Genomic DNA, 21,177 nt, shown 5'->3' on the forward strand with positions numbered 1-21,177 from the left:
GATGGATGGACATGTGGTACCCAGCATCTGCATCCAGACCTTAACACTGAGGTCACATTAGCGGCCCCTTTGCTTCCCGGTCTGTGATGTCTGCTTGGCCCGGGAAGCATCTGGACCGCTCACAACTGCTGTATTCACTCACCATGTGGCTCTCTGGCTTCACCCTCTCCACTATACTCAAGTTTTTCAAACCAGATTCCCCTAAATGCACAGTAAATGCCTTTGGGAAGGGGTGTGTAACAAGAACACAGGAGATTATGGCTCCAGATGTTCTTTTTACTTATTTATTATTTACTTTAGAGACAGGAGTCTAGCTATTTTGCCCAGGCTGGATTTGAATTTCTGGGCTCAAGCAGTCTTCCTGCCTTGGCCTCCTGAGTATCTAGGACAGTAGGTGCATGCCACTGCGCCCGGCTCAGATGTTCTTTTTGAGAGGTGAGGTGGATGTGGTGGGGGGAATGAAATGTGGGAACGGCCTTAAGCCTTGAACTGGGGCTGGGCTCCTGGGTGTGGTAGCTACAGGGAGGGCTGTCTTCATGGAATCCTCATCACAGCCCTGTCTTCCAGAGGCTTGGCAGGAAGTGGCCTGCCAGAGTACTCGGGTAGCTGGGGGCAGATCTGGGTTGTCACTCCGGGTGATGGGTGGGACTCCACAGCCTGGATGCCTTGCTGCAGCCTCAAGTGGGCCCCAAAACTGTCAGGTCAGGAGGGCAGGCTGCCACCAAGGAGGAGGACACTGGGGTGAGTCTGTAGGAACCCCACACTCACCATCCAGCAGCTGCCTGTGCTGGCACCCCCCATGGCATGCCGAAGGCATTCTGGAATATGGCTGAGTGGTTGAGCAAAGCAGGGCTTCCCCAGGCCTGGGCTTCTGCCATCTCTGTTTTCACAATGTTGTATAGTGATTGTCCAGTGACCTGCCTGTCACCCCCAGTGACTCTGAGCTCAGGGAGATATGTCCAAGGGGACATATCTTCATGGGTCCCCACTGTATCCCTGCATGTAAGCTGGCACATGGCTGGTGCCCAAGACATATGAGGAAGAGTGCAGACTGGGGCAACATCCCAGCATCAGCTCACCGTGTGCTACCTTCTCCAGGTCCTGCTTTCTCACCTATAAAATGAAACGGATGGATCACGTGGATGGATTTCAGAATCCTTAGGGTTCCAGGGTTCCTTGGAAATACCATAGGACGGGGACGATGGGATATGCCGGGAGCTGAAGGGGAGACACTGCCCCTACCTGCTTCCATGGACAGATCTACTCATTAGTGTCATTTATCAGGTTTGAAGGAGGACTTTGGTTTAATAAAGAGTTCTGCTCCTAGAAACAAGTGTGAAAACCCCTGGGTCAGAGGCCCTTCTGTCCGTGATGTGCATATACACATGCACCCCCCACCCAACACTCCACGGCTCCACTGACCCTGAGAGACGCGATGTGTCCTCCATCGCATTGGCCCCACATTGCCAGTCCCATATTCCATGTTGCCTCTCCCCACAGCCCCAGTCTATGACCTTCGGGGCCATAGGTTTGGCATCCTTGGTGACCTGGTTCACATCCCTACCCTGCCATTTCTGTGCTGCCATTAAAGCCTCAAGCTTTGCAGAACTTCGCTGGCCTTGGGGAGGGGCATGGGCTCCACCCTAAGGGCCCGCAGGAGAGGTTTAAGCGTCCCACCCCCTGGAGCTGCAGTAGCTCCAGCTTTCCATTCCGTGGCCCTTCTTTTTGTGTCAACATGTTTTCTGTTTGTTCTCTACTGTCTCCGTGTCTGGAATGGTACCTGGCACAGGATAGGTGCCCAACAAACACATGACAGAGGCAGACAGGCCAGATGTGGCTGCTGCCCTCACAGGGTTGACAGACTAAGGGAGGACACAAAGGCTAAATAGAAAATCTGAAAGGAACATCGTAGAATTGGAGCTTGGGCAACGGCTGTGGGAGAGGGTTGTGGCGCTGCGGGGAGAAGAGCCCATCAGAGCAGGCTTCCCGGAAACAAGGAAATGAGCTGAGAGCGGAACGGGAGGGAGCAGGGGCTACCCAGAGGAGCTGAGAGGGGATTGTGGGCAGAAGGATGGGGAGCCATCTGCACCAGCTCTGGCCCATGCCAACCTCTCCCAGGGCTCTCATCGCAGCCTGTGGGCAGGCCCCCATCTGCTCTGGCATTGATACTTGACAATCCTGTCATGTCCTCATTTGGGGGCACAGGGAGGGCGGAAGCTCAGAGGAGGAGGGTAACCCAGCTGCCCCCCAACCAGGTGAGTTCCTTCCAACCCCCCAGCACTGACCTCTCCTGGATGGGGCTGGATACCAGGAGAGGGACTGGGCTGCTCTCTACCCTCACTTCCTGGGCCCTGCAGCCTGGGCCCTGTCCTCCCGGGCAGGGAGTGGCAGCATGTGTGCCAGCTTCCAGCGCTCTGGCTGGGGCCCCCGGCCTGCTGGGCTGGCCTCTCACCCTGGCCTAGCTCCCTGGCATGTGTGCCTCTGCGTGTGGCCAGTCCCTTCCCCAGCTGCCCTTTACACGCCTGAATCCTCACCGCAGCCAGGGGGGCTGGCACTAGCCTCTCCAGATGGGAAAACTGCCCAGTGTCACGCAGGGACTTGTGTCCAGGACTGTGTGACCAAAGTTTGGGCTTTGAACTGGCACTTGCAAAGCCTTCACCTGGCGGCTCTGGCAGCCTGAGTGGCACTGCAATCCTCATGCCCTTGGGCAAGCGGCTGCTGCTTTCCAAGGATCCCACTGCCGTTGGCAGCATCACTGTTCCCCACACCTCCACCGTCATCAGGACAGACCTGTCTTCCGCCTTCAGGCATCTCTATTTCTCTCCCCTTTGGCTCTATTTCAATCACCCTCCTTCTTCTGCAGCCTGAAACACAAGGCCTTGCCCACTCGCCAAACAGCACCAGTGGCAATGGCCATTTGTTCTGGCACTTGGTCATAGCTCTAGGTCAGAGTACTGTCCTTCATCAAATGTTTCCTGGGTATCCAACCTGATCAGGGCATGGTGGGGGCCAGACAACATGTTGTGTTAATTTCTTCATTCACCAAGCACAGAGCATGGAGTGAGGGAGGGCAGGAGGAGGGAAGGAAGGAAGGAAGGGAGAAAGGGAGGGAGGGAGAAGGAAAGAAGAGAGGAAGGAGGATAGAACGGTAGAAGGGAAGGATGGGAGGATACGAGGGAAGGCATGGTGGCACACGCCTGTAGTCCCAGCTACTTGGGAGGCTGAAGTGGGAGGATCACTTGGGGCCAGGGGTTCAAGGTTGCAGTGAGCTATGGCCACGCCACTGCACTCCAGCCTGGGCAACAAAGCAAGACCCTGTTGCTAAAAAAAATTTTTTTTTAATTAAAAAAAGGAAGAGGGGAGGTGAGAGGGAAGAAGGACGGAAAGAAAGAGTCCTTTAAGTCACCTGAGCCCTCCAGACCTTGAATTGGCCCTCGCAGTTCAGGAGCAGACTTGAGCTTGAGCCTCTGACCAGCCAGATGGCTGAGAAGTTGATTAACAGCTTGACCCTCAGTTTTGTCATCTGTAAATAGAGCTGATAACAGTTCTGACCTCAAATGAGATGTTGCATGCTGCCTTTGCACCCTAGGGGGACTGGCACACGGCAGGCTGTCAGGGTACCCGAGTGCACGTGGTAAGTGGAGTCCTTGAGGATGAACAGCACTTGCCAGAGGGACATGGTGGGTGTTTGGGGGACAGAATGACAAAGGCATCACAGGCAAAGGGAGCAGCTTGGGCAAAGGCAGGGGATGTGGTGTGGCTGGAGCACTGGTTGTGGGGAGGGAGGAGTAGGGAAGTGAGGCTTTGGACGGGCACAGGGAGGTCGAGGCAGAGCTTCAACAGCATGCACTGGATGGTGGTCTTACTCCTGGTGCCCAGCTTCCTAGCTGAGTGACGCAGGGCAAGCTGCTTCTCTCAGGGCCTCAGTTTCCTCTCTTGTGAAATAGAACATCTGAGCACTGCTCTGTGGTGCCAGTGAACTCAGTGGTGGGTGTGAACGTCCAGTACCCAGTTGCCCATGTTGCGTGTGAATGCCCATTGCCCATTTCCTGCCTCAGTAGAGGCACTTTCTTTTCCCTGTCCTCTTGCCTACTGGGGAACTCCTGCCATCCTGGGCCCCTCCCCCAGTGTCTGTCAGGCCCCTCCTCGGAGCCCCTACACCTCACCAAACCCTTGCCACCCCATTTTCCTTGATGCCTCCCCAGGATGCTGTGAGCTCCTTGGGAGCAGGTGCCACCTATGTATCTCCCTCTCTGGACCTGGGCCTGAGGCTTAGTAGGTGAGCACCTGGGCCCCCATGCTGGCTGCAGGAAGGAACAGCATGTGATAAGTGTGAGCAGGGGGGCCTGAGGCCGAGGAGGAGGAGGCCACTTCTGATGAGGGGCTTGGGGAGGTGTCACAGAAAAGCCAGGTCTGAATGAATAGGGTTTGGCCAAGTGGAGGGGAGATGGTGTGACCAGAAGCCAGGCCTGCTACAGGGAACATTAAAGGTTTGGGAGCAGGAGAGGGGCCCCAAGGGCCAGGCAGCTTCTCCACTGGGACTGGGTACACTTCCTGTGTGCTTGTATAGCAGGAGCACTCTGCAGCTCAGGGCCTCGGCTCCACACCTGCAAAGTGGGTGCCGGGGCCATCTTGCAGGGCAGTGGTGAGGGTGCAGGAGGACACCTCGGCAAAGGTGAGGGTTCAACATTCAGCCTCTCCTGATCCCACCCTTTATTCCCAGCTTAGCATGTCAAGGTCAAAGGTATGAATTGTGCTTTCTCAACTGGGTTGGAATTTCTCCGGGCAGGGGTCCCTTTCCCTCGGTGGCCCTCCACAAACAGAAGCAGTTTCCAATAAAGCTGTGTTCCTTCTTTGAGCTGGACACGCCAAGGGCAGGCCCTGTGCACACAGCAGGACCACAGAGTTAGTCCCCAGACTTCCAAGTCTTCCACAACACTGGAGAGCTGGTGGAGTCCCTCATACACGTGCCAAATGTTCATTGAACACCCAGTGTGCTGGCCCTGGGAGAGGCAAGAGGAAGGCAGGGTCCCTGATTGCATGGGGCTTGTCATCTAGTTTCTCTCTCCTTCCCTGTGTCAAGCCTGCGCCTCCAAGATGCTGTGTGAGAGGCCAACCTTATTCCAGGCTATATTCTCTCCTCTGCCCTTTCCTTCTTTCCTTTCAAGGGAAACTCAGTGTTTTGAGAAATGGAGAAAAACTTCTTAACAAGGCCTAAATACATTATTAGTTATGCCTTTCTCTTTGCTCTGCCTCCTGAGGTCCAAACCACCAGCACCTCTTCGCTTGGATGAGTCCAGTGGGCTTCCAAGTGGCCTCTTCTTGGCTTCTTGTCCCCCTACCCACCTCCATTCCCCATTCTCTGGGAAGAGTAATCTTCAAAACATACATCTGGCTGTGCAGTCGATACTCACATCCATCAGAGGCCTCTCACAGCACGTGGAATAAAAGCCAATCCTTGCAGTTTCTACAGGGCCCTCCATGGTCTGCCCCCTGCCTCCCTCCCTCCCTGTAATCTTTCTTACTCCAGCCTCATGGTCCTTGTCAGCGCTATTTCCTCTGCTTAACATACTCTCCTCCAATCTTCCCATCCTACAGGTCCCAGCATTGGCCCAGGAGCCAGTAGCCCAGCCTAGAGCAGCAGCCTAGCTGGCTGTGTGACCTTGGCCAAGTCACTGCTTGTTTCCTGCAAAATGACAATGTCAATGGTAACCATCTTATAGGGCAGTTTTGAGGATTAAAGAAAATAAAGCATGGAAGAGGGTCCTGCACTTAGTAGGTTCCAGTGGTCTATTATTATTTATATCATGTCTTCAATGAGGCCTTCCTGATCTCCCAGTGAAAAGTAGATCCCCGCAGTCACTTTCCCATCACCCAGTTTTCTTTTCTTCATAGCGCTTAGCAGTGCTGGAAATAATCTTGATTATTCAACTATTTTAAGCAATCCATATTTGTAGTGCACCTACTATGTGCCAGGCGCTGATTGTAATTGCCACCCGATTGGACTCTCCGTAAAGGCTGGGTCTCTGCCGGCCCGGTTCACCTTTCACCCATGCCTCCCTAGCACTGTGACAGGCACACAGTAGGCGCTTCGCAGGGCCCGTGCGCCCCGCCCCTTCCGCCCCGCCCCCGCTCCAGGAAGTGCGGGGGCTCCAGCCGCCAGGCGGCCGCAATGCATTCTGGGAAGGCAGCAGCACCAGATCCAAGATGGCGGCCAGCAGGAGGCTGATGAAGGTAAAAGCCATTCTCCGGCGCCGGCCGGGTTGGGGGCGGCGTCCCGGGTCCCGGGCCACGGCCGCGGGCCGGGGCTCCTCGGGGCGACGTCGCCTGGCCTCCCGCCCTGCGTAGCCTCGCCGCCCCCACGGGCCGCGCGCGGGTTGAGGGAGCTAACGGGGCCGCCTAGGCCGCAGCCTGGGCGGGAGCGCCAGGCCGCGCTGAGAGCCGCCGCCGGCCCCTCCGCCCGGCCCGGGGCGTTCACGCCGCCTTCCGCCCAGAGCCCGGCCGCATCCCTCCCTTGCGGCCGCCGTGCCCCGGGCCGAGGGCGCCGGTGATGTGGGGGCCCGGCCTGGAGGCCCCAAACTGGGCGCCTGCGGGGAAGGCCCGAGCGCCGGAGCCCCCGACGGGAGCCCGCGCCGCGGAGCCGCCCCGCCCTGGGCCGCGGCGCGCCGGGCTTGGAGCTCGGCTCTGCCACTCCGCAGCTCGGGAGGCTGGGAGGCTCGGGCTAGGAAAGGAACGAGGAGACTGGGCGACCAAAGTTAGGTCAGTTTGTTGATGGGTCGTTTGAAATTGCGCTGAGTCCTAGCAAACTGTCGCCTTGTGACTGCAGAGTCACACAGCGGGCAAGTTCCAACTCCAGGAAGACGTGGGTTCGACCCTGATCGCGGCTCTTCTTCCCTATCCACCACTCAGTCGTCCAGATCTCCTTTCCGTGATGAAGCAAAGTGCTATTTTTTTTTTAAGGGGTTGGGGGTTGGCTTCAGTCGTTCGAGTCAAAACGGGCCAAAGTTTATAAAAATAACTTGGTACTTTGGATCTTGAATGCAGCACGGTGCTTTCTCGCTAATTGGCTCCTTTGGTGAGGAACACAGGTGCTAAATTGGCTTAGTTCTTTCGCCAGTGGATTTGCCAACGTCCTCCGGAGTCGACCCCGCCAACGTTTGTGAGTCGGCTGCCGGGTCGTGCTACCGGGCTGCCCTGGGCCGGAAATAAAAAAGGTCCCGCAGCTGGTTTCCTGAGGGGAGGTGAAGAGTGGACAGAGCAGTGCTTGCTAGAATTAGACATTGGACTTGGAGTCACAGCCTCTGGGCCCTCCCTCCCTGGGAATGTTTCCTTTCTTTTGTTCACTAAGGGCTAGAGAGGACATTTAACTCTATGAAACCGGAGTGGAAGTGGGCACAAAAGAACAGTCAGCAGATGCCAGACCTCTCCTCATCTCTTCTGCCGGTGATACCACCATTCATCCAGTGACTCAAGTGAGAGGGCTGTTTACTAATTGCTTATTTCCTTACTCTACTCCCCAAATGCAGTTCTCCATTAAGCCTTGCAGATTGAACTATAGAAAGATTTCTTTAGTGCATGCCTTGCTTTCTAATCTTAGTGAAATTATTTGAATCCACACCCTTATCTCTCAGGGCCTTCATGAGTGCTTTCCTTTCCTGACTTCCCTCTATGGATACCAGAGTTGTTCTAAAGCAAATATTTAATTTTTTTCACTCCTGTTATAAACCTCTGTGGTCTTATTGTCCTCAACAATTAATCCTAACCTCTTACTTGGCATGCAAGACCTTTCTTAGACTGGCTGAAAACAGTCTGTTCAGCCTCACCCCCTACCCTTTGGTTTCCCACTATTCTTGACACCTAATCGCAGAAGCTACCGTTTTTCCAGCTTTTACTCTGTGCAACTCTGCACTTCATATTCATGATCACGTTTAATCCCTGTTAAGTAGGCATTATGATTCCCATTTTGTAGATGAGGAAAGGGAATGAAGAGAGATTTGTTGGCTTGCCCTGGGTTACCTAGCTAGGGAGAGAGTAAGCTGTGATCTAACAAAGTTCCGTCTTGACTCCAGAGCACAGCTTCCTGCTTACTTGCTCTGTGGTGTCCCCGTACACGTGCTGTTTACTCTACCTGAGAAAGGCTGCCTTTTCCTCCATCTCCTCCATTCCAGGGAAGTCCTGGTGCAACTCCAATGCCAACTACTCTGTGAACACTGGCACGCCCCACCACCCCAGTCGCCCTTCAGAATGAGTTGTTTCCTCCTTTATGTGACCACAGCACTTTCCTTATATTTCTCTTTGAGCACTTGTCACAATCTGATTTGTGTTACACACTTGTTTTTCCTACACTGGGTTCTGAGATCCTGAAGGGCAGGGATCTTGACCTAATTCATCCTGTTATCCCCCTGGCCTCTCCAAGTTGACCCAATTTGGAATCCCCAGGCTCTCAGGGGTCTGAGAGGGGACTTATTATGGTTTTTAAATTATTTTTGTGTTTTCAAAAAATTGGAGCTCAGAAAAAATATGTAACATTACGTACTTATAAGATGCTCGGTTATTTGCATAAGCTCTTTTCAACACTCAAAGTTAGTGGATTATTGTCTTTATTTTTTACAAATGAGGAAATTGTGAGGTTTAGGTAGGTTAAGAGAGTTATTAAGGTGGGATAGTAGACCATGGTGGAGAGAGAGAAGATGGTGAATCCCCCTGGCTCCAAGTCTCAAAGTCCATGCCTCTTGTCACCCTACCTTCATTTCACACTCCAAGGAGTGTGTTCAGTTTCTTAAGTTGTGGATGGAAATTCTTTTAATTCAGTAGGGGAACACTGATTATATGGTGTTGATCATTGGCTCTGAGAGTCAATGTTTAAGCCTCGTTAGTTTAAAAAAATAAAAAGGAAGAAAAATTATTGATGCAGGTTGATCAGCAGAGTCTTTCAAAACAGGAAATAATAAAAGTGATTTTTGATGGTGAAAAATTGGGACTTAGTGCCTGGAACAGTGGATCTTAGACAGAGCAAGCAAATAGATGTAGAATGATCACATTACATCTTAAAGAACTTTAGATTTCCTTTAAAAATCTTTTTTTAGGACACTTGGCAGCAAAGATTTCTTGGTTAACAATAGACTGTCTGCAGATAGTGTAAAATACTATTATTAAAGTAGAGTGATTTGTATATACCAGGCTGAGAAGGTATTTTAGGCAAATTGTGTATGATAAAATCTTTGATTTCAAAAAATTTGCCAAAATGATTAATCTTTTTCAGAATCCTGTTTAGGAATTACAATGTTAATAAAACATTAAATACATTTTAATTTGTAAGCAGCGCTAATTCAGCATTGATGGCAACAACCACATTGTAACCATTGCTTCAATTGGGTTGGGGAATTTGCTACAAAAGCCAAAAGGGAAACCTGGAAATGTGGCTTCAGGAAACTGATTGCCCTCTGATGGTTTCTCTGCATCCCACGCTGCACACATCTCCCTCAGGGGCCCTTCTCTTGAGTATTTTCCCAGAAGGGCTTTTCTCAGAGGGGAAATTTGTGGATTTAGAGGGTGTGTGAGTGGACATTTTGTTAGTGGCATAACTGTTGAGATAAGGAATTGAGATTTGTAGCTTCCTTTTAATGCTATTTAAATGATGTTCTCTCAGAACCCCATATTGGTGTACTTTGTCTTAGTCCATGATCACATGTGAGCAAGTAGGAGGAGTCATGAAATAACAGTTCATTCCTTGGAATTCATTGTACTAAGCCATGGACTAGTTTGCCCTTTAGTATAGGTTTAGATTCTCTGAGTTTGGGTAACTAACATGACAGAGCAGTGACTGTGTCTGGTGGTGTTGCATGTGTCAGGGAGGTGAGGGGAGTTCCCCCCCTCCTCTGAGACAGAGTCTCATTCTGTTGCCCGGGCTAGAGTGCCGTGGCGTCAGCCTAGCTCACAGCAACCTCAAACTCCTGGGCTCAAGCGATCCTCCTGCCTCAGCCTCCCAGAGTGCTAGGATTACAGGCGTGAGCCACCGCACCCAGCCTGTGAGGGGAGTTTTATACATGGTGTTATGCCAGTGTAAATGTCCTGACTGCATTGGCGTTTTGCAAATTGAGAATAGCATTGCATCTTTTATCCTAAATTCATGAATTCCAGTAAGTTGAGACTGTTTCAGCCTCCCCTAATGATGTTCTTTGTAAACTTTTCTCTATTATAATAAAAGAGAATTGGGGCTGGGCGCGGTGGCTCACGCCTGTAATCCTAGTACTCTGGGAGGCCGAGGGGGGAGGATCGCTCGAGGTCAGAAGTTCAAGACCAGCCTGAGCAAGAGCGAGACCCCCGTCTCTACTAAAAATAGAAAGAAATGATCTGGACAGCTAAAAATATATATAGAAAAAATTAGCCGGGCATGGTGGCGCATGCCTGTAGTCCCAGCTACTCGGGAGGCTGAGGCAGAAGGATTGCTTGAACCCAGGAGTTTGAGGTTGCTGTGAGCTGGGCTGACGCCACGGCACTCACCCTAGCCCGGGCAACAGAGTGAGACTCTCTCAAAAAAAAGAGAGAATTGGGACAGGCACTGGGAAAGAGAGTATACTCAATTATTCCAACATTTGGGACCTTTTAAGATATATGCTAGAACAAAAACACTTGTCTCAGGGTACTGGGGCCTTTTCTAATCTAGTTAAAACTCTAAATTAGGAAGTTGTTGATTTAGTGTTTTACTATACCAGATCACTTGAAAGTATTCTCATTTTATTGGAACATTTGTCACTAAATGTTCAAGAGACATTTCCATTTTCTCTGCCACAATAGTAAGTTAGGAATTAAAGCATAGAGAACCACAGAGAAATCCCTCCTGAGCCTGGACTTGCCCTGTAGGCATGTAAGTCCAGGCTCATCCTGCGACTCTTTCTCTCTCTGGCCCCATACTTCTCTTACTCCTATCTTTCTTGCTTAGTTAATGGTCCACTTTCTACTCAGTCTCCCAAGCAAAAACCTGGGGGGAGCCCATCTCAACCCTTCCTCCTGTGTCTAGCCACCTGCCAGGTTCTGCTGAACCACACCTTCCATCTCTGGTCTCTTTCTTCTCTCTATCTCCACTGCCACTGCCTTAGTTCAGGCCATTGCCATCTGTAGGGGACACCTGCTTCGGATTCCTCAGGGGATTGTGCTCCCTACCAGTCAGTCTGCCCTCTGTCCCACACGATTCCTAACCAGCAGTGCATCAGAGTAGTGTGTGGTATGCAGAGCTTTAGAGAAATGCACATGGCCAGCCCCTGCTCTCGGAGATTGGAACTGAATTCAGTCGGGTGAGAATGAGGCTGGGACTGCGGATTAAATAGTCCACATTCCTTAGCATGTTCCTTCAAGGTCTGGTCTTGCCAACCTGGTCTCTCCCCACTTGCTTGTGGAATCCCCTAAACACAGCATGCCTTGCGAACTCTCGATTTCTTGATTGGTGTCTCTGTCTCTTCTCTGCACCAGGGTAACTTCTTATCCCTTGAGACTCCGCTCATCTGGGCTCTGCCCTTGAGTTCGTAGAGGGGGCATCCACTGTGTGCTGGATGTATGCCAGTTGAACAGTGGCGTGGAGGGGAGGGAAAGATCCCTTGACATTGAGGAGGAAGTGGAACTTAGCCTGGCCCTTTAAGAATGAGTAGGGTCTCAGCAGTTGAAGAAGAAAGGGACCTGGTGGGCAGGGAGGTTCCTCCTCTAGAATGGCTGTGGGCAGTGGCTATGAGAGATGCCCTGAGGAGCCCCAAAGACAGTCTACCTACTCCATCATTCCGGCTGCCTGCTTCTGCCCTGGTGTTGTCCCCGCTGTGGGCTTTAGTTAGGCCAGCACCCGAGGTGCCTTTCAGAAGCACTGGGAAGCTGGCCTGGTTTTACCCTATTTTGGCATGTCCAGTGCACCTGGTTCCTCCAGAACTAGGAGCCCTCCCTCTGCAGGGCCGGCCTTGGCAGGGCAGGTTCTCCCGCCAGCTGCTGGAAGAGCTGCCTCTCTGTGAAGGGGTGTCAGGAAGGGCGATGCTGATGGACTTAAGGACAGGTGGCAGAGAGATGCCATAGCCTTTAGGTTGAGGGGTCAGATATGTATACACACGTGTCCTTAACTGCAGCATCCAGGAGAAATGACATTCCACTTGTGGGAGGTTTTTCCTGCGCACGTCTCTGACCAGCTTCATCCTGTGTGTGCTTGGAGGACATAGATAAACCTAACTCCCCTCGACCAGTAAAAAAGGGAGAGAGGGACTTTCGCACAGAGCAAAGCTATTGAGAGGGAGACTATAGCGTAGTGGTGAGTGCTCAGGTTCTGGAGTTTGCATCCTGGGCCTGCCATGTCTTGGCTGAGTGATCCTGGGCAAGTTACTTAACCTCTCTGTGCCTTAATTACATCATTTGTGTGTGAAGGTTAAATGAATTAATATATACAGAGTGCTTAGCATAGACTGAGTGTGTGCTACTTGTAGATATTATTGGGAATGAGCAAGACATGATCCAGGGCAGTGAGGCCACCAGCCTGGCAGGAGGGGAGGGTTTGCAGGAGTGGCAGGAGATGGTGCTGCAAAGGTGGGTTGGGGCCAGCTAGGGGTGGGCCTGCCTGGACATGGCCTCACCACTGAGGCAGAGCCCCTTGTCATCTGTGGTGCTGTCGTACCTCTAGGTAACCTATTCTGTAGGGTTGGTGAAAGGGTTACTTAGCTGTGTGAACATTTCTTTGTTCAAAAATACTTACTCTTCCCAACAAAATTGAACAGCTCTTGAACTCAAAATCTTTCTCGAAATCTCACCCTGTGCATTTTCTCTTCCTTTCCTGCGTAGACGTCCAGTGCAGTAACAGTCACTGTGTCCAAAGATGAGCACAGGTGCTTTGGAAGGCTGTGACAGGTGCCAAGCAGTGGGTGGGGGTTTGAAGGCAACTCTCTAACACGTAGTTGCAGTCCCAGAAATAATACCGTTGCTTCTTGTCTTCTCTTTCAGCCTTGAAGCAGAAAGCTAAGAAAATTGCTTCTGGTGGCCATTCAGTTTCTCCTGCTGGCCCTTGTCACACCCAGTCTCTTTAGAATTGCAGAGCCTCGAGGGGCCTTGGAGGGCAGATGCCAGTGGCCTCACTTTACGGGTGAGGAGGCCAAGGCCAGCAGCAGAGCCGAGCCCACCGCCCAGGTCTCCTGCTCTCTGGCCCTGCTCCTGCTTTTTCCAGGGCTGCTTTGGGTTTTGAGGGAGGGCTGGGTGGAGAGGAGGATTCATTTCAGGTTAGGGGGTTGTTTGCATTTTGTTCTGGTTTTTGACAGTTCCAGGCCTGAGTTGATTATAGTTTTCTGTACTTCGCTTTCTTGTCCAATTCTGCCTCCACCTTCCTAGCATAGTTCAGCAGGGGGTGAAATTCTATTTTGACAGCCCCTAGTGTAGCTGGCATGTTTGCAACCACAAGCAGTCACTAGTGTCAAAGTCGGGACTCATGGTGGTGCTCTGTGTCTTTCTGAGCAGGGGCCACAGCCTGACTCTGTCATGGGTTGGGGAGAGGGTATAACTCAGAAGTTGAACAACCTTTGAGCCCTTTTTCAATTTTTTTTTTTTTTTTCCTTTTTTAAGAGACAGCCTTGCTTTGTTGGCCAGGCTGGAGTGCAGTGGCCTGATTGTAGCTCACTGCAGCCTCAAACTCCTGGGTTCGAGTGATCCTCCTGCCTCAGCCTTCTTAGTAGCTTGGACTACAGGTGCGTGCCACCATGCCCAGCTAATTTTTTTGTAGAGACAAGGTCTCACTATGTTGTCCAGGCTGGTCTTGATCTCCTGGCCTCAAGCAGTCCTCCTGCCTCAGCCTCCCAAAGCGCTGAGATTACAGGTGTGGGCCACTGTGTGTATTCTGAGGTGGTTTGTAAAATGTCTCCTTCATACCAGTGGGCCTTTTATTAAGAAATCTCCACACACAGAAACCTAAGCTTCCAGAAGGATTCTCCATGTGTTTTACACAGGAGTTCCCATTGTACCCCCTTGTCCTGTGTCAGGCTTTGTGTCATTTTGTGTGTTGTGGACAGACTTAAGAGGTTGGTGTTCCAGCCTTCGAGGAGCTCTCAGACTGGTGGGGGCCGCTGGATGCTGGGGTGTGTAATGCAGGTCAGGAATGCCAGGCACACCCGTGTTCAGAGGGAGACGGAAACACATTCCGGGGGCGAGGCCCGATGGCCAGAAGCTGCCTATGTGAGAGCCTGCTCAGCTGGGGCCTTGGCCGCATTCCGCCATGCTGCCCGGGGAGCTGTGGGCAGTACGTTCCTTGAAGCCTGTGTTCGAGTGTTGTCTTCAGTCATGTCCTCTTAGAATGACCTCCCCGAGTTGGGACCCACCTGTGTAGAGGTGGCGTGCTGCAGTGGAGTAACAGGGGTCTGAGTTCAGATGTTGATTTCTGCCTTCGACTTGTTCATGTTGTCTGTTTGAGCCTCAGTATTGTACAAAGAGGAAAATGAAACGACTTCGTAGAGGTGTGGTAACAGCTGAGTGTATGAGTTGTGATAAATACTGCTGACCTGTGGAAGGGATGGTGTGTTGGCATGGGGCATGCCTCATTTGCTGGATATTGAAACAAGAGAATGACATTCAAGGGCTCTGAAGCCTTATGTTTAGATTTGCAGCGTATTGAATTATATTCAAAGTCAGGATTTAGTGTCACTGCCAGCAGTTGCCTTGTGCAAACTTGGAAAGTTTATGTTTGTGTTAAAATTAGTCACTTTGATAGAGTTACACAAAAGCAGGGGGTAGCTGTTTCAAGTTACTAATGTCCTACTAGTTGTGTAGCTGGTATGTGATAGATTTAAGGCAGGTTTGTGTAACTTCGCTCAGACATCCAGCTCCATCTGCCAGGTTTTGTTTTGCCTGGACAGGAAGAGCCTAGAAACATTCCTTGCACAGTGCAGACACTGGTTAGCTGCGAAGGGCTGGGGAAAATACTGTATGTGTTCATGCTTTTGTTGTTGCAAATATTGGGAAGTACTATTCCAGAGCAAGCTGAGCCCTCCTAGGATCCCAGCTGCTCTACCTTTTTCTTTTCTTTTCTTTTTTTTTTCTGTTGAGACAGAGTCTCACTCTGTTGCCTGGGCTAGAGTGCCGTGGCATCAGCCTCACTCACAGCAACCTCAAACTCCTGGGCTCAAACAATCCTCCTGCCTCAGCCTCCTGAGTAGCTGGGACTATAGGCATGCACCGCCATGCCCGGCTAATTTTTCTATATATTTTTAGCTGTCCATATAATTTCTTTCTATTTTTAGCAGAGACGGGGTCTCGCTCTTGCTCAGGCTGGTCTTGAACTCCTGAGCTCAAACAATCCACCCGCCTCAGCCTCCCAGAGTGCTAGGATTACAGGCGTGAGCCACCGCGCCCGGCCCACCTGTTTCTGATGGAAGTGTTAACCACTCTAACCCACTGCTTTGGGTAGCTGAGATGTTCACAATAGAGTGATTCCAGCTCTGGTGCTAGTCCTGGGCCTTCTCTCTACAAGTTGTTACTTGGGCCTCTCTGAGCCTTGGCTTTACTGTCTGTAAAGTGGGTCTAATATGCCTCACTGGCCCATCTTGGGTGTGGCGAAGCTCTGATTATGTCCCATGTGCTGGGAATTGTAAACAGTGCAGAATGTTGTGATCAGCCTCTTCCCTAGCATCTGTTTCTTTTCTTTGTTTGAATTTCAAAGGTGATGACATTCCAAACTGATGCCTTTGAGAAGAGTGCCTTGGTGATGTGCTTGCTGCTAGAAGGATTCCTGCCTTATGTTTCAGGTCATTTGTGAAAACACTGTGCTAACAACCATGAACATAATTGATTTCTAATGTAAGACGCTGTGAGTTCTGGTCATAGGCTATCAACACTATATCATATCCAAGTCATGTTATGAAGAATAGAGAATGTATGTTGGTGCCTTGACACTATCTTGGATTTTAAGAAATGTGATACAGTCATGGAACGGAATGAAATTAACACTAATTGAATACCTAGTAGGTATGCTAAGTATTAAGCACTGTATACAATTTCCTGTAATTCTCAGCAGAGCCTTGTGAAGTGGGTTTCTCACCATTTCTCAGGTGAGACAGTAGACTCGGGCTTTCTGGTGTGAAGGGCAGGGTGGGTTTTGAGCCCAAGTCTGTCTGGCTCCATAGGCTCTTTCTAGTCCACTGGTGATTTGGCAACCATTGAAAGCAACCACCTGCTAAATCAAAACATCATTGTTACGTATCTCACATAAAATTAATGTTGAAGAAAATGGTTGGGAATTGGGATATTCTGATTTTATTGCCTACAGGAATCTTCAGAATAGATAAAGTAAAATAAGCAGTATAAGCCACAGTAAGCATTCACTTTTTAGGTATTCTATTTTTTAGAGATGGAGTTTTTCTATGTTGCCCAGGCTGGACTCAAACTCCTGGGCTCAAGCAGTCCTCTTGCTTTAGCTTCTTGAGCAGCTGGGACTATAGACACGCGCCACCACACCTGGCTCAAGCATTCACTTTTTAAAAAAAGTTTCAGAACAACTTCTGGGTTTCTGTGACCTCTGACTTTTTGCGGTCAGAGAGATTTCTTCCATTGCTTCCATAGCTCAGTGGGAGGTTTTAGCCCTTTCAGGAGCTTGTTTCTAGCTGTGGAAATGACACTCCGTAATCAGGGCCTTGATTTTTTTCCTTGCTAAAGGACTAGGTGATACGAATGTGGTGGTTCTCAAGCAGTGGTGCATATCGCAGTCACCTGAGCATTACCCGGACAAGATGCCCATCCCGCCCTGGGGGCTGATGCAGGAAGTACGTCCCTGGTGGGGCCTAGGCACAGTTAGTCCCTCCCTCCTTCTCCCCCACCCCCTGCCTGTGTGCATGTGAGTACTGAACAGCCCCCTGGGCCCTCGGATGGATGCCCTGGCTGAGGGCCCGGTCCTGATGCCAGTGCCCCAGCGTTAGTAAACCCTCCAGCCAAACCCACTTCCTTGCTGCTTCCCTCACGCCCCTGATGATTTCTCTCCTGCCTCTGCACATGTTTCTCATACACGAACACCTGTTCTCTTCTTTCTAGTAGTTCTCTCCCCCTTCTTCGAGGCCCATCTGAGAGCCTTTCTTCCACCAAGCTCTTTCCCCTCCGTTGGTGTCTGCTGGGCTTCCCTTGCTCTGGCCTGAAGATTCCTTAGAGCAGCATTTCTCAGGTTTTGTTTTTTGTTTTTGTTTTGTTTTTGTTTTTTTGACACAGAATCTCGCTCTGTTGCCCGGGCTAGAGTGAGTGCTGTGGCGTCAGCCTAGCTCACAGCAACCTCAAACTCCTGGGCTCAAGCAATCCTTCTGCCTCAGCCTCCTGAGTAGCTGGGACTGCAGGCATGCGCCACCATGCCCGGCTAATTTTTTTCTATATACATAATTTTAGCTGTCCAGATCATTTCTTTCTATTTTTTGTAGATATGGAGTCTTGCTCTTGCTCGGGCTGGTCTCAAACTCCTGAGCTCAAACAATCCACCCACCTCGGCCTCCCAGAGTGCTGGGATTACAGGCATGAGCCACCCCGCCCGGCCCTCAGGTCTTTTTTACTCAGCTTCAACAGCCAAGAAGATGTTGTCAGCTTTACTTTCTGTATTTTTTTAGGAATATAACACACCTTTTTTCATTTAAGAAATGTAAAATGACACGAAGATATTGGATATGCTTGTTCACACTGTACAAGTGCCCTTGCATTGAGACCTACTGTCCATAGCATTGATCTGACATCTGAAGCATCCCTGACTGGCCTCACTGATTATTTCTCTGTACCACCCTTCACCTGCTCCTGTGGCACTGGCTTCGGAGGACACCCAACAGGGCGTCTAGCCCTGTCCTATGCAGGTGGCTTCTTTCTGACAGCCTCAGCCAGTGGCTACCTGCTTCCCCCCACCCACTTCAGTATCTATAATGACATGGCAACTTGCTGCCCATTGATCAGGGGGCTTGGGCCACATGCAAGTGGCATTAAATGCTAACAAAGTTGTGGTACTGAGCCAAAAGATACCTGGAATAGCTAAAACTTGTTGGCCCTGATTCTTTTTTCTTCACTCATTTAGAAAATTGAACCCCTCTTTTGCAGGTGAGCCGTTTCGCTTTTGAAGACAGATACTATGACATCTTCAAATCTCTTCTCCAGGCTGAAAGCCTCTGGTTCTTTTGATTGTTCCTGGTAGGATAAGGTTCTTTTAGCTCTTGTCCTGAGCAACCTCCATTTGATGCGGTCTTCTAAAGTGTGGGTCCCAGACTGGATTTGGCATTTGGCTCTGAATAGCTCAGGGTGGTGTGGACATTAAACACGCACACACCTTTGATCTAAACCAGCCAGTTTTTCATGCTGCTGCTAAGGCTCATGTCCTGTACCAGGTGAAGCGTTAATTAACTCTTTGGAACCACGTCCAGGCCGTTACTGTATCTCTAAAAGAATTCCATTCTAATACTTGGGATGTTATTTCATCTTCAAGGACTCTTAGAGACTTTTCAGTCCTCAAGCCTGTGAGCGTTTGTTCCTCCCTGCATGTGTGGCACCTGAGCATGTCTCTGTCTACTTCCTTCCCTCCAGGATGACTCCAGGCTGCCGCTTCTTTAGTGTTGGACAGTCCCGCTAGCTCTTCTTGATCCAGCCTCTACTTACCTATCTTGTCCAGAAATATCATAGTGGCTGTTGAGAGAAAGGAGCATCACGTTAACCAGGGCTCTGGGGGCTTCTTAGAAGAAGGGGCATTTGAGAAAGGCTTTGAAAGGTGAGCAGGTTTGGAACGTGGGGCTGGGGATAGGCCAGCCAATTGTGGCCGTCCTGCCAGGAGACATCCTGGAAAAAGATACAGAGGGAGGAAATCGCCAGGCTGACCTGGGATTCTGCGTACTGCCCATTTGGGCTACACCAAGGGGTATTAGTTGGGCTCATTGAAGGGGGTTTCCTATATGTTTTTTTTGTGCGGGAGGAGTTGGATATCTTAAAGAGGACTGTGACCACAAATTAGTGACTCCTGAGGGGTTCTCCAACTTAGCCTTGTGTAAGGATTACCTGGGGAGATTTTGAACAGTTTTCTAGGCATCATCGTAGACTCCCCCAAAAAGAAAGAGAGACTTTGTTAACTACTTTGCCAAAACTCAGGTGCATACACCTGTGCTGGATTGCGGCGTGCTGGCAGTGTGCAGCAGTCTCCTGCTCTGGCCCCTGCTGGGGCCCGGGACCCATCGCTCTTGTGAGTGCTTGCCAAGCTCTTGGGTAGCAGCCCCCTTCTGCCACCACTCCACACTTTGCCCTGGAGTGGACATCAAGCTCTCTGGGCTGGAATTTGGGGAATTTGGCCTTTTCCTTTTTCAAGAGCTGGGCAGCACCCCTGAGTTCTTTCAGGTTCCCTCTATACCCTGAAATCCACTTCTGAGCTCAGCAGTGGACCTCATTCTAAGAAGCATTGTGCTCTTTCTCCCGGGCCACCTGCCCTGGCTAGGAAGCCTGCTGTCCCTGCCAGGGGAAGGAACGTGTGGGTGGCTGGTTCTGCTTTCTCTCGAACTCTTGTCTCTTGGTTTGTCAGTATTGCACCATCAGCCCTGAGCAGCTGACTCAGGCCACTTCTTGCTCTGAGTACAACTGAAACAAACCTTTGTGGGGACATATTTTGTAAGCTCCTGTCGTTCTAAGCTTTGGTCTTCCTAACTGTTCTAGAGCTGGGCCAGTTTTTCTTTGCAGGGTCTTTCTTCCATCATTTGTAGTATCCTTTTGAATTCAAACTCTTTGCATTTACATTAGTTTCTTTACATTCTTCATTATCAGGACCATTCTCAGTTACAGGAGCACCGTTTTGCTTGAGGGTTTGCCTGAGGGTTTGCCGTCCTGAGGGTTTGAGTCATTTTGCCTTTTTGAGTCTGAGATCTTCAGATAAAAACTGTCTTTTCTCTGAATGATTTGAATCCATCTTCTTGAAGTTGTTTTCCTCTGTAGAGGCATGATGGGCATTTTGGGCTAAACATTTCCTGTCTGCAGGGCTGTCTTTTGCAATGCAGGACGTTTATTGTCCTGGCCACTGATAGCACTAGTGGTTCTCAGCTGGGGCTCCAGGGGACGTTGGGAAATCGAGGTGAGGCAGTGTCACAATGCCTGGCATCCATCTCGTGGGAAGGGCTCAGGATGCTCAGGTGCAGAGTCCTGCCTGGATGCTGGCAACACCCTATTGAGAAACCCTCTGCTATGGGGTGCTCAGCATTCCCTGACGATGACAGGGCGTGTTTATCTCAGTTTTTCTCACTTCTGCCTTATAATCAGTTCTTCCTTATTGGTTAGAATTATGCAAAGGTGGGTGCCTCTTCTGCCTTTGGAGAGCTTAATTTAACAGTGAAGTGAGTTGAAAGTTTACCTGGTTACCCTGCTTTGAGTTCTCTGAGCCTCCCAACTCTGCTGTCATTAGTGTCATCAGCGTGCCCATTCTTCTCCAGGGCAGGAGCGCTGTTATCTTGATGTCATGAGTCTCCCTGATACCACAGCACTGATAGGCGCCCTCCCTGCACCCCTGCCCACGGTGCTCTCTGCTTCCCCCGATTCTGAGCGAGACATAGTTTTTCACTGCCATGTTGCACTTGAGTCCCATCTTGCCCTATTTTTATAATTCTTGTGAAATTTACCTTCTTGCATTTATCGCCCATACTTCATATTGCTAGTATGTGGATTTACAGGTTATTTTAACATTTTCTTTTCTCCCATGGCTATTGGACATCGTCTCCAACATTATTCTTCTTTTTTAGTTGTCTAGTTTCAGAGTTCTAGCTGGAATGTTTTTTCCTGGCTGTATTTGGTTTGAAGCATTTTGTTTGATAGGACTCAGGCCCTAAGGAACTTGCATGATATCTTCTGTCCCTAGCTGAATGTCTTACTCTAGTATCTTGAGCCAAGGACCAGAGAGCCAAAATGTAGCATTGGTACACTATTTATAGACAATCTTTCCATCACAGTTCCTTTTCTCCTTCCAAAGATCCGGCTTCCCATCCATTCGCTAACCTGGTCATTAAGCAAATGTTGGAGCACCGCTGTGAGCCAGGCCTGGCAGTGCTGGGGTTCCCTGACCCCTGCCCTTGTCAAGCCTACGTTCAGTTTGGGGAGTGGATGGAGTGGTAGTGTGGGCATGGGACCTCTTCCCCTTCCCGAGTCTGCCTCGGCTGCATAATCCCCACGGAGGTGTTTCTGATGAGTTCTGGGTTA

The 21,177-nt window shown here is 50.4% G+C and overlaps 1 protein-coding gene across 1 annotated transcript in view; it reads left to right on the plus strand.

Moving 5' to 3' along the window:
- Positions 1-6,195: 6,195 nt before the first annotated feature.
- The window catches only part of UBE2L3 (ubiquitin conjugating enzyme E2 L3), a 42,269-nt gene continuing 27,287 nt past the window's right edge, over positions 6,196-21,177 (plus strand). The window contains exon 1 of the mRNA XM_069497212.1: positions 6,196-6,234. Coding sequence (XP_069353313.1) covers positions 6,208-6,234 — 27 coding nt within the window. The 5' untranslated portion in view covers positions 6,196-6,207. The remainder of the gene's footprint in view (positions 6,235-21,177) is intronic.

This window comes from Eulemur rufifrons, chromosome 21, assembly GCF_041146395.1.
Source record: "Eulemur rufifrons isolate Redbay chromosome 21, OSU_ERuf_1, whole genome shotgun sequence".
NCBI classification, from domain to species: domain Eukaryota; kingdom Metazoa; phylum Chordata; class Mammalia; order Primates; family Lemuridae; genus Eulemur; species Eulemur rufifrons.